The following is a 13,940-nucleotide window of genomic DNA, read 5'->3' as shown; positions in this document are numbered from 1 at the left end:
GGGAGTCCCTCCTCTCCCTCACCCCTCTTAATGAATGAGGTATCACAATACAACAGAGCTCCTGACCATAGCAAATCTAAACAAACAACAAAAAGTCCCCTTTACACCACTGTAGAAGTGTGCAGCACTATCACGTCCAGCAGAGCCTGCTTGGAAATCTGCAAAACCTGCCCAGGCACAAACACACCAGCTGGAACACAGATCCAAAACCCAGTATTACCTCCAGGGTCACAACCTCCTGGCTCCCCACTTCCACTGGCAGAGCCCATCTTTCAAACCACTTCACTCCATTTAAAACATTGACAAATGGCGAAGAAATTCATAGTATGCACTGGTGGCAAACAACTCCATGGTCACCATCTCTACTGGATTCCTCTACAGTGTTATTACCCTGCAGGCTGTCACCTCCCCACATCAGAATCACCTGGAACATACATCAAGTACAGGTTTTAAAACGCACAAGGATGAGATGAACAGCAGTGGTGCTGGGAAACCCACAGAAAACTTTTTTCCTTTGAAAGCAGACCCAAGCCCCTGTGTATGTACAATTATTTCTGAAGCTATCATGAGACAGTCCCAGTTGAAATAACACACACTTTCAGTACACAGCTTATATTTACACAATGGCCTTCTTCAAAACAGTTTAATGTGCATCATGACAATGAGCATCCCTTTCATTGAAAACTGGCACGGAGGTAGCATACCCTGTAATCTCAGAACAACTGGAATTATCAGAAATAAAATGAAAACTCCTTTCAGGGAAACATGCATTTATTGTTAAGCATTTCCAGTGAAAATCAACATATTTTAAAATGTGTTTATTTAAAAAAATCATTTGTGTACAAAAGCGTTTGTGTCATTTTTATTTTCAAGACCAAAAACACCGATGCTGCCATCAGGCCCACTCACTCCTCCTGCACAGGAATGCTGACACTCAGGAGCCACCCTCCTGTAATGGTTTTTATTGGTAAATATTCTTTTAAAATTTGAAAAGCCAGCATTTAGGATGGAAAAGGTAAGTAACAGCAGGGCTCTTCACCAGTTGACACCAGCATTGGTGTGATGGCAGCAGCCTCCTTCAGACACCACAACAGAGCCATGGGCACAAAAGGGAAAATGGACAAGGACAGTGTTTTCACAGCACATTTCCTCTGCTGCTGAGGAACTGACATTATGGATGAGTGGGTCAGCACCACACGTGAGGGGCTGGCTACGGGATGGATGCCTACAGAGCAGGTGACAGCAGAGAGAGAACAGCACAGCACAAGTGATCTGCAAGAGTTTGTCTGGGAAGGACAGACAGAGAGCAGCTAAGTTGCTGCCTACAGAGCTCGGTGACTGCAGCTGCAGCACAAGCAGCAAAATGCACCAAGGACAGGTCTGGGGAGCAATACTGGACCAGCTGAGGACAATGACACCACACACAGGAAGAGCGAGCTATGCAATTCACTGATGGGTTTGGATAGATCAGGAAGCCACCAAGAAAGAGGTGGGTGCCCCCTTGCCTAGCCACAGGAGAAAGCTGTGCTGGAATATATTTCTTATGTCAGATTTCTAATACCAGCTTACTTCGAAAAGTTAAATATAGTAATGATGACAATAACAAATAAACCAAAACCCAAGACCTATTCCTACACCATTAGTACCTAATTGCTTAGATAACTACTACCAAACCAATTATAGTCAAGGCCTCACAAACAATGTGGCAAGCCCTTTTAAAAATAAAAATTTAAAGACTGGAATATGCAGAATGAAGAGCACCAAGTGCAACATCTTTCCAGAAGGATGTGTTCCTAGGTTTGCCTCCAAAATGTACCCATTTGTCACACTGAGAACACAGCTTGTTCGCAGAAGCAACAGGAGGAAGTTGTGAATTTGGCGAGTGGGAGTGGGATGCACTCAGGGCTTTTGGCACTCACAGGAAAGTGGAGGCTTTTGGCAACAGGAAAGGGCATTTCCCTACCTTTGAACAAAGCTGCACTTTATTCCTTGAGACAAGAAGGCAAGATAAGAGTTTCCTGTTCCCCAACACAAACAAGGGATAAACCACTCTGCTGGATGCACATTCAAACATTCAGCAGTAAAATCTGATTGATGCTCTGGCAATCTGTGTCATTGCCAATACCTGGATTAGAAAAACAGGGCCATTTAGACTGCAAAATTCTGTTTCAAGCTGTCTTCTTGCATGACAGAGGAAGACAACACGATTTATTTGTACTTGGAAAGCAACTGTGTCCACGGTTTACATTCTTGTTGTAAGGAAGTGGTAAGTGTGCAGTGGGCTGCATGGCACCTCCACAGCGGTGAATGTGCAGGGCCCCGAATACAGACACAGCAAGCAGAACTGCCATCTGGTTTGTACAAACTCAACAATAAACTGAACACTAAGAGTAAAGTTCCCAGGGCTCAGCCCCAGCTGTGGTTCAACTAACCCTGTACAATGCTATCCCTATATTCAACTCTGATAATTACCAATACAAAAAACATTCCTTACAAAGGACTCATGTGTCAAAATTCAGGAGGACTTCAGACCCCAGATGTCTCCTTAACACTGGGTCACACTTCCTTCCCCACCTCACTCTCGAGAAGCTTCCTCCTGCCTGCACCTGAGCTAGCATCAAGACATCTTTGCCACCAAGCGCACAGATGGAGGGCAAAACCCAGCATCCAACATCCAGATACGAGGGGAAAGGGGACGATGAGTGTTTTGCAGTAGAGAGGAAAATGAGGTAACTTCACAAGAGCAGAACTTCACAGGGCGCCGTTTCAGAGGTGAGGATCCTCAGCTAGGAGCTCTTTCCTCTTTTCTCCCCTTTCTCCAGGTTCCTTCATCGCCCTTTACACACTGTTGGAAAAACCTGCTGTGCTTAGGAGACTGATCTTAAAAAAAAAAAGACACATTCAGAAGTCCTTAACTGAGAAGTTTTGCATCTCTGACAATGATTTCCAAGTTGTTTCATTTGATAAATGGCAGTGAAGAACAAGGAAAAGTAGTCAGCAATTTGTAATTACCACCAGGGTAAAACAAAAGGTGTTGATGTAACCAAGAAGTTACCTGTATAACAGAAAAGACAGCAACTTGAGATTAACACAAGTGGCATTTTGCCATAGTTTCCTACCACCCCTGGTCTGTACTCACAAGCCAGCCAAACAGTAGCAGCTTCTTGATTAAAAAAAATAAATAAATATAAGGAAAGACAAAACAACTTGTTTCCTTTGGCATCATTGCAAATGATTTACACTAGCTCAAGAAAACCCAAGAAAACTGATCACTGACTACACCTTAGAACACAGTAAGCATGAAGACTATGCAACTGTGTTTAGTATTGCACTGATATGAGTTCAGAGTATTTACTGTTTGTGCCCTGAATATCCCAAGTTTGGACACAACAGAGCAAGCAGAACAGCATGGCCTGCTTGATTTTCTGCATCTGCTCCCCTACCACTGTGCCCCAGGTATTTAACAGATAAAATACAGATATTTAACAGATACAATAATGCTCCCAATTTCCTCTAGTGTGATTTACAAACAGACTGTCTATGAAACATGAAACTTTCAACTCTTGCTTCCTAACTTCAGAAAATCCCCAAACATACATTTCCCCACCCCATTAATTAGGAGAAAAAAACCAGTGATGGAAAAGATGACTTCTACAGCACTCCATCAGCACAATCCCCAATCCCCACTATCTCAGTATTTCTCAAGCTTCCTTGTCAGATACATTCTCCAAAGTTAGCATCATATTCACAAAGACATTGTAGCTCTCTTTAAATAGATGTACTAGTGTTTGAAGTTGCAAAACTACTAATTTTCAAGCTTCTGCACTCAGAATGAAATGTCATAATACGAGTGAGACGACTGACTGCATGTACAAGCCAAGATAAGATTTCAGTTCTCATTCATCAGAAACATCAATCCAAGAAAAACAAATCGGGAACACACTTCTATGTATTTTAAGTATGTACAGTAAACACACTAACACAGCCTCCATGTGTCAACTAGAGAAAAATGCAAGCAGGGATGAATTTTAAAGTACCTGGGGTAAGCAATTTGGGTAGCCCAAAATAAAGCTACAAAACCGCTGCAAAAAACAGCTGATTGCATCATATCAAGTACTCAAAGAAGAACCTTTTTAATTCTCAGTACACTAACGAATCCACTTTTTCCTCCTTCAAACCCAGTGAAATTATCCAGAATGTACTGAAGAACATTTTACATCTATTTAATACAAATAAAAAAAAAGAAAGAAAACTAGCTCCATCTTTTTGTGCTCTGTTGAGACATCCTCCTTACGAAATAGTGTAGAAAACATGATGGGTGAAAACCGTTACTGGTAATTCAAAACACAGCTTTTGAAGGGGAGCCTAGACTACGGTGAATGGCACATGTAATACCCATAGATGAAACGTAATCCAGTGAGGATTTTCACCTGCATGGCGAAAGGGAGAGGAGAATCAGGTTTCCCAATTGGTAAGCTAGAAAGAAGCCGGTTCTGAGGAGGTGGTCACCATTTGGAACTTTGGGAAAGTCTGTCAGGAAAAGAGTTACAAAAACACTCGAGCATTTCAGTGGTGCTCTCTCCAGCAACCCTACCTAATATGTCTATTAAGTACAAGCATGCAAATATAGGTCAATCCACAGGCACATAGGATCCATGTTAAAAACAGTAAGATAGCTGTGATGAGTGGCACCAACAATTTTGATGACAAACACTCAAAAATGCTGCTTTCTGAATTACTAAAATCAGAATCCTGAAGCAAGTTCCTGCTAGTCTTCGTCACACTGCTAAACACTAAAGTAGGCATGTTTTTTCCCCATTATTTTAGCTGAGCTCAAAGAATTTTTACAATATTTAGTAAGAAAAAAAAACTAAAGTATTTCCCCTTTTTAAATTTACACAGACTTTTAATTAGCTTTATTTACAGAGCGTTGTTTTTTTTTTTTCAGTCTCCAATAGTGCCTAGATAGCATCATCAGGCAAGGGTGCCAGTTTTAAAAGAGAATCTATATAGAATCCTAAAAATAACAGATGGTGATGATCCTCCAGAAGGGGCAAGCTGGACTATTGAAGCAGCTCTCTCTCCATGGCTCAGTTACTCAGGAGTAATTCTGTTGCAGTCTCTACATCCCATGATTTTGAAGACAAGGCCACTATTACTGCATTCTGCAATGAGAAAACAAAAGCAAGAACATTTTCAGTCTGTGAGCCTGCAGCTCTGAGAAGTGGAATGAGAAGTTCACATTAATCAGAACACATCAGTTTACCATTTATTAAACCCTAACTAATAATTTATATGAAAAAAAAGTTTCAAAAAAGGCAGGGGTAGCTCAGTAACATAGTATCTTAAAACAAATTAACAAAATAGCATGATTAGACCTACAAAGAGTCATGGAAGTAGCAAGTCTACTTCAGTATAATAACTACTCCCTGTATTTATACACGTATTTGTGCCCTGCCCCTACTGAAAAATATTTAGTTACATATACTTACCCTATCAAAGCCCATAGCACAAAGGTTTTCTATTTTTTTGGTGTATTCTGGACTAGAAACTGGTGCTCCAGCATACACATGTGCCCAAAGTCGAGCTGTCTGTTTAAACATTTCTGGATTTTGTTTGTACTACACAAAAGAAAGAGGGGGGAGAAGGGGAAAATTATATCAACTCTGCAATTCAACCAAAAAGCAAGACAATACGGCAGGCTCCAATCCATTATCATTTCCACAGTATCTTCAGCAGTGTTTCACACTGATCATAGTGCTATTTTTGAAATTAAACTCAGAGGTGAGGATTACACAACCTAAACCCACGCAAGCATTTAAATTAATGCATTTGCCTTAAGGTTAAATTATGCACTATGGCTACTGATGTGTACAATCAGGTGCTGCTCTCAATCGTAGTGATCAGAAGTAAAGCAGCTATATTTAGCCCAGTGATTGAGAATTTATATTCCGTGTGGCAGAGCACAAATTATGTTTATATTCCTATGTTAACATCTCCTGAACGTACACACTGCGTGCTACACTAGCGCATTTCTCCCATCACTTAAAAATGTGCCTGGTGTTATACACAGCAAGTAGGTCTGCACTTTTTCAGTCAGTGCTGACATTTTACTACCAGGCTTCCTCCTGAGAACAAGGATATTGACAGCGTAGGTCACAAAAGAAAGGCTAAAACATGAGCAAGTGTGTGGCAAAACCTGGGAAGCTGCAACTCTTCGCGTGCAAGCCATTATTTACCAGAGAAAAAAGTAATGCTGGGTACGTAAATATTATTTTGCACCAATCATGTCGCTAACAAGTTTTCTAACAAACAGAATGGACCTTATCACAGAGCATTCTCAGCCTGCGCCAAGAAAGTAGGTCATCTGTCACAAACTGTACTCAGAAAAGCAAGATGAGTCTCCTGTTTTAGCAGCTTTTGTACGTAATAACAAGTTTTAATTTTTTTCTATTAAAAACCCCACAACTCTTAATAAATCATTATACTCTAAAAAAGTAGGTATTCCCATCTTTATATATAAAATAACTTATCACTAATCAGTAACACAGGATACCAGGTGATACATTACTCAAATATTTGGGTGCATTTTAAGGACAGAGACTGATTATCATTCTAAGCATTTTATGCATACATGAAAAGAATCGTTAAATCTATAAAGCACCAAAGTGAATATAAGACTTTTTACTGCTGTACGTTTCATTTTCTCTCTCGTACAGCAACACACACCAACTACACTGTACTATGTGCTTTGGACACCTTCCACTAGTTCTGTTCCAAATGAAGTTATTTATTTGCTATCTGATTATTAATGGCATTTAAACAAGCATGGGAGACAATATTGTTGGAAATAACTCACTGTGTTATAAAATACAGTGGTCTGTAATAAATTTCTTTGGTCCCAATGACTAGAAAAGACAAACGATTAAGTTAAACACCAGTAGAATCCTAAAGTACTATAATCTTCTGCTCTTAAGAGATCTTCCCCTAATTTTTTTAATATATTGAGAACACTGCCAAGCCTAGAAAGCAACTAGCTGAAGTGCAAAGATTAGTCATAACTGCATTTTATTTAGAACTAGCCTTCAGTGCTCTATAAATAAAACGCCTTTACTTAGGTATCCATAAATAATCTGGCTTCTCACTGAATAGAGAAATGTCTAAAAGCACCTTTTACTGATGTCTCTATATCAGGAATCTGAGGCAGTGAATGTTGCTGTACTTAAGGAAACAGCAACAAGTTGAAGCAGTTTTGACGCCCGACAGCTGGTGTCTGAAAACGCTGCCATTACTCAGACTGGACTTCTCCCTGTGCTCTCCCTGGGACTCAGCTCCAGAGCTGAGGACACTGCCATTTACCTGGACAGCTCACTATGCCAACACGTAGCATCATTTATAATTAACAATGAAAAATGAGCGTGGAGGATAACTAATTCCTTGGGAATTTTTGTTTTGAGAAAACAAACCACAAACAGACTAAAAAAGACCCCTGCACAAAATAAAACACATGAAGGAAGTGGCTGTTTGACACCACATCTCTCAAAGAAATTATAATCACTTTCCACTTATGTACCTATGCTTGTAACTCAAGGACAAACCCCAGTACAGTTTCCATGCAGGTATTTACAGGGAACAGGAGAGAAACTAAGCCCACCAGACATATCCCCATAACAACTTGATGGGCAGCCTAGAAAAATGCTCTTCAAAATCTCGGAAGTTTCATGCAGTTTTTTGCCAGAGAAAAAAGCCTCTTTCCAGCTCAAGTGCTTCCACTTTAGTATGATTCCCATACTAAATTCCACCACTGGGGCCAGAATGAGAATGTTCTTGTTCTTTGTAAAAGAAGGAAAAAAGTGGTCTCATCTAATAAAGAGAGTGTGACAGCAAGGGCATGCATCCGGCAAGAGAAACTGCTGCAGGGCTGTGCCTGGTGGCCTCACTGGCCTCTGGACCAACACTCCCTGCGCAGAGGATCACAGCCTGGCAGGGCTGCTCAGAGCAGCCTGACAGCACTGCAGAGCCCCACAACTAACCCTTCTGCACTCATTGCTGAGGACAGCACTGGCAAATGGGCTATCTCTGGTCTCCATGTTTCCCTCCAAATCCTGACAGGTTTGATAAGCTGCTGATCTATCACCCTACACAGATTTTTAGGGGAAAGGAGTGCACACTTCATCACCCCATCCTGGAGGGTCCTGATACAGGAGATACAGATGAGACTGATGTTGGAAGAGGCTTCTGCTTGCTCTGCTCTTCTGTTGCTGACACATGCCCTTTCCCACCAGTCTGTGGGGAAGCCAGGCCTTCTCTCTCTCCAGAGTAAAAAGGAAACCACCACACATACCTGGGCTCTTCTTGAAAACTAAGTTATGGAATGACAGTTCCTATCTTTCATCAATACTTGATTCAACTGTATCAGTCCTGGTACAGCATGAGATCCAACTGACATTTTATTGTTATTACTTTTTATAAGTTATTGCTACTGTCTGAAAACTAACAAATACTACTGATTTTAGAACTCTACTGATAGCAATTCAACCAGTAACTAAAAAAGAGTTTTCCAAGTACTTGCAAAGGTGAAACACACAGGATGCTTCATTCAGATAAACTGCTACTTAGGATTAAATGCAACACTTATTCATCTAAAGCCACTATTCATAAAATTTTGACATTAAACAAAGACAGCGCTCAATATTCATATTAATCTGGAAGAGAAGCTACATACCAAGTCAAATCCAATGAACATTATCAAGTTAAAAGTCATTTTAAACCAGTGCAACACTGCTTTTCTTATACTAGAAGCCTTAGATTTTAAAAGACAATACCGGAATTCACTTTACTGTTATTTCCTGACATATCTGACAAGCTAAATAAGGAACAAAACTAACAAAATAAACTTCCTGACAGAGTAAACTAACTGCTACTCACTCTGGAATTGAAAGAGTGAAGAGCACAAACACTGTGGTAACTCACATTTACTGTAAGGCAATTTTCCAATAAATTCTTTAAAATCTGTATCTCCCCCAAGGTTTAAAACCTCATCTGCATTAGCAAAGGTTACAGAAGTGTTACAAATTCAGTCAGTGTCTTACCTGGTTTGCCACTACTGCATCTTGTGGATCATCTGGTTCTGCAGCTGCCAACAACGCTTGCAGCGATAACAACACTGTTCTTAGAGTCATTGCTGCTGCCCTAAAATTAAAAATTCAAAAAGACTTTACCAAACTCCATTCCTGTACTCGCCTGTGCTGCTGTACTAGTATTATAGACACTAGGAGTGTATATGTACGGACTGTAAGTCTAAGAATCGTAATTTTAAACTGCTGCAGCTTACAGATATTAGAATACCATCCAACATGCATATTTAAATAGGGTTTTAAATGTGAACTCTCTTATTAACAATGCTTTCCTAAGCTTTTGGAAAACAGTCCTTGACCTACACGTTTGATCATGCCCACTTCACAGAATTCCTTTCATCTGAAAAAACAAAAAGCCAATTTGAAGTTTGTGTTGTCCTCCCTCACTACCAGTAGCAGCACCTCGGGTAAGGCCTAGGTACTGAACTGGGAGCCCACGCGTGCTCCCTCTGCTGGCTCTCTTCATAGCAAAATCGCATATATAGGAATAGCGACCTATATTTTAAATACTTGTAACAGATAAGGAATTTTAAACATTAGACGGCTTTTGCATGGCATCAGTTTTAATACAATATTTTTCAATAAAATTTAACAATTTACACAGTGATCAATATTATGTTAAAAAGGTTCAGCTATTACAGAACACGGAATTGAAAATGTGATCTCCGCTTCCTCTCATTTCAACCTGACATGACTGTCAGAAGCAGGAAAACTATCTGTAGTCATGATGGTGCTGCAAAGTCATTCATCTGCCCCTGTGCAAGAACCCTATTGAAGGCAGTGCAGTGCTAGAGCTGAATTTTCTAAGGTTTGAGTTCTCATCATTTATCTTCATCTCAGAGTATATTTAGAATAAAATACTTCAATAGTTTAGTAAGGGAAAACCAAGTATGTTTATAAAAATGTCAATAAACACTCAAAAGTATGAAACACTGTAAATCTGGAAGTTGCATTTTAAATTAAACTGTATTTAAATAATAAAGTTTACTTAAGATTTTGCTCATGAATATCATCTCTGATCTACCATTTCAGCTGGCACACACTGGAAATCAAAGAACCCCACAGAACCTGTGAAAAGTCAGTATTTCAGCTGACTTGAAGAGCTGAGTGGACTCCTCATTGTTGTGGGGAAGGCCCAGACAGATGCTCAACCCAACGCACAAACTGCTCACTCTGCTTAAGTGCTAGTAGAAAGGTCAGTGGGGAAAATGCAACATCTTAGATTTGAACAAAATGGTTATGATACACAAAATGCCAGAGGAAAGTTGTGAAGCCCAGCATCCCATTTCTTACAAACTCTCCCATTTTCAGTCAACAGAAAATAGCTGCATCTTCACAGAAGACTGGAAGTAAATGCAGAGAATCTGCTGGAGTGGGTGAGGAAGTTTCACCTGATGGTCCAGAGCCAAATGAAACCATTTGCAAGTTTATTTCCAGCCTCAGATTTCAGAAATCTATGTATTTTCTGGTACCAAGGCACTGCACTGAGATACTCCAGCAGCAGAGCATAGCTACGAACAGATGCTGGTAAGATATTGGAGGTGCATTTGTGACACCTGAATATCATATTCCTAGATGCTTACACTTGCAGCTTTCCTGCTATCTCACTAACCATTCAAATATGGCATTCTTCCCTAACTGTTTCTAATTCTAGAAGATTTTTTTTTCCTAGAAACTTATTTTTGGGCTTGATAATCATCACTGAGCTTTCACAGTGCGGTGTTCTACATCAAAACGCAAGTGAGAAACATCCTGAGTGAGATATTTTAAGTAGCATATATTGTCTTACTCCAACTGCCACATCAGCTTCACGTCCCTCAAGCTGCTCTTTGCAGACTTCAATCTTCACAAAACCCTCACGCTTCTAGATCCCAATTCTGACAAATCACAAAACCTTCAAAACATTTAAATCGCCTTTTCCAAACCTATTCTTTAGTAAGTAAACATTTTTTCCAAATTTCAGATTCTCTTGCAGTTAAATGTATTTTTGGTTCCTAGCTGAATGCATCTTCCAGATGAAAGAATGTTTCTTTAAATTATACACAAAGCTGAGGATTAACTAGTAAGATTATATTTAATCAGATAAAGAATACCTTGTTACTGAAATATATCCTCAGTTGCATGGCAAGAGCTTAGCTAACATCATAAACTCAAGAGTACAGAGCATCTTGTTTTTACACACCTAAATAAAACACAAACCTCAGTGGAAGAGCATAGAAATATTTTTGTTTTAGGTGTACCTATCCTGTTTTATAATTTCCCGTTCTTTGTGATATCTACTGGTTTACGCTGTCCTGAAATTCATCTGCTTAATGTACGCATCGATGACATAATTCACAGTGGTATCTGCTAGTATTAAGTGCAACACATTTACCGTTCTGGCATTTACTTTCATTAAATAAAAGCTGTTCCGCGTTTTCCTTTATAGAAATCCTCTTACCTCAGAGACATCAAAAAAACCTGCTGTTATTTAAATTAGAGAAGAGGACAAGAAAGGGGTCATGGCTGTTCGTGCCACTTTTACATGCAATTTACTTCCATTTACACTGCACTTTCTAGGAGTGGAAAAGGTACCTTGGGGCACAGAGGGCATTGCTAAGGACACCAACAACACAAGTGCTGGGCCCTTCAGACCCTGTTCATCTGTGATGTTTTTCACTTTTTATATAAAGCACACTGGGACTTGAACTTCTGTTCCGTTTCAAAACAAGTAATAAAAATAAATACCTTATCCATTTGGATACACAGATGGCTATACGTTCAGAGAACTCAAAGTCCAAAATAATAAGTTTCTAGACAAGACTAGTTCAGCTACATATGTAAAAAAGGCTTAAAAATATAGTTTACAACTTATTTTCAAGCCTCACATCTCAAAATGGCTTCCACATCTCACAAAAGATGACAAAAGTCTTCACCAGAAACAAATGCTTAAGGAAGTATCCTTAAATCATGAAAGGAAACCTGTTACAGCTTCAGCTGCTGTTTGTATTTTTTAAAAAGGAAATTAAAGTTTCTGATTAATAGTAAAGAAAATCTGACTTATTTTGTGCAACTACTATATACTTACGTAACATTTTCTACCTTTAGGACACCAGTTAGCTTTTCTGATCAAAGAAAGTAAAAGAGTCTTGTTATTTTCTACATAGCTTAGTCTTAATTTTTCAGACATAAATTAAGATTCCCAGAAGAAACTTGCGGGATAGCTAAAAACAGATTCTCATTTCCCAAGTACCTTAAAAAGCTCTTCTTCCTTCCCATTACCTTCTTTTGGGAGAATAAAGTAAATCGAGATGACTGCCCAAAACTACATTTACAGACACTCATAAGGCAGGACCTGCTCTTCAACAGCAAAAAGCAAAACCAATCCTCACCATCACTTCTGGAGGAACAATCCATGCTGATAGTGGCACAAAACAAAAAACCCAACACACAAACCCCACAACACATCCCCACAAGCTAGAAAAGAATGTGCTGCAAAAAAAATCATATGATAACTTCAGGGGAAAGATATGTATCTTCTGCATTTTCCAGTGCTCCCCAATGGTTTATTTTTCCAGAACAGAATCCTGAAAAAAAGATTTCCAACTCTTTTTATATTTGATTTCTAGGTGTGGATTTATGCGCAACATTTCATGAAGTTCAAGCAATTCCCTTTGGTAACCCAAGCTACCTGCATGCTTTGGTTTTGGGTTTTCTTATCCTCTTTGCCAAAGGTAAGGTTTCATATAACTCCTGACAGACTTCTGACTGATCTGTTCTTAACTGGAGCCTCACAAGTTTCACTGAAAATCTATTTCAATGCTTCACCATGGTTGTTATTCTGCAAGCTAAAGTGGCTTCCCAAGGTTTCACTGTAGTTTTATTTGCTTAGACTATCATCCCTGTTACTTCTCTCTAGATTTTTCCTATGGTCCCCATCTTTCTTGGGGTACAACATAAAGTGGGTACACTGCTCCAAAAGAAGCCAAATCCCTGTAAATAAAAAGCAGCCACTTATTATAGCAAGTTCTGTAGGTAAAGTTTCCCACATCCCAGCAGCCTATTCACCTTGCACATTACATTAAATTGCCTTTGTCCCACGACATCACTGCCTCCTGCTTTCTCCTAAAGTTCACAATAACCCTTGCACATCCTAACCAAAAACCTGGCTTTCTATTGGCACTGCACTGGTTAAACAGCATAGGAAACCTAGAGTGAATCAGAACACAGGAAGCCGATATATTTTATTCATTTTTTGGTAGCATCTTGGGGCATTTCCATTAAAAAAGGGCACCCCTAGTTTGGTTGAATACAGTGATAACATTAAAAAGCACAGCAAGCCAGCTGTGCCCAGCATACCTGAGGTAAGAAAACGCTTACCTTTTGATGAGCTGAAAGAGTCTTAAGAAGATTATGAAACACTGCCACTTTTTCTTTTTCTCCTTCATTTTTAAAGGCTAAGTAATTCTCCATTTAGGAAGTTTTTACTGATGTTCTGTAGATTCCTCTCTGGAAACAATCTCTCTGGTTACACTGAGAGGTGACTCAGCAGAACAGCTGCAGCCAGCAGATTGCTGCTCCACTCTGTCAACCAAACTCAGCTACTGGGAGCCATCTTTTTAAAAAATCATTTTTATTTTTTATAGTAATCTGCAGTCATTTGTGACAAAACTAAGCTTTGTGAAGCCAAGAGAAAAAGCTCTGGGAACTTGTACCAAGGGCTTATGGATTCTGAAAGGAGGGAGGAAATTAATAAGGCCTTTTGAGTGGAAGCCTGTTGTATAGCCACTACTTACAGGAGAAATACAAGACTGGGCACCCATT

The 13,940-nt window shown here is 39.5% G+C and overlaps 1 protein-coding gene across 1 annotated transcript in view; it reads right to left on the bottom strand.

The window, feature by feature from the left end:
• Positions 1 to 4,885: 4,885 nt before the first annotated feature.
• The window catches only part of UBE2K (ubiquitin-conjugating enzyme E2K), a 22,326-nt gene continuing 13,271 nt past the window's right edge, over positions 4,886 to 13,940 (bottom strand). The window contains exons 5-7 of the mRNA XM_010193797.1: positions 9,093 to 9,192; positions 5,493 to 5,621; positions 4,886 to 5,165 (exon numbers count right to left, since the gene is read on the bottom strand). Coding sequence (XP_010192099.1) covers positions 5,091 to 5,165; positions 5,493 to 5,621; positions 9,093 to 9,192 — 304 coding nt within the window. The 3' untranslated portion in view covers positions 4,886 to 5,090. The remainder of the gene's footprint in view (positions 5,166 to 5,492; positions 5,622 to 9,092; positions 9,193 to 13,940) is intronic.

Source organism: Mesitornis unicolor, unplaced genomic scaffold, assembly GCF_000695765.1.
Source record: "Mesitornis unicolor isolate BGI_N332 unplaced genomic scaffold, ASM69576v1 scaffold5471, whole genome shotgun sequence".
In the NCBI taxonomy this organism is placed as follows: Eukaryota; Metazoa; Chordata; class Aves; order Mesitornithiformes; family Mesitornithidae; genus Mesitornis; species Mesitornis unicolor.
Note: the sequence above shows the minus strand (reverse complement) of the source record. Positions and strands in the feature narration are given on the sequence as shown.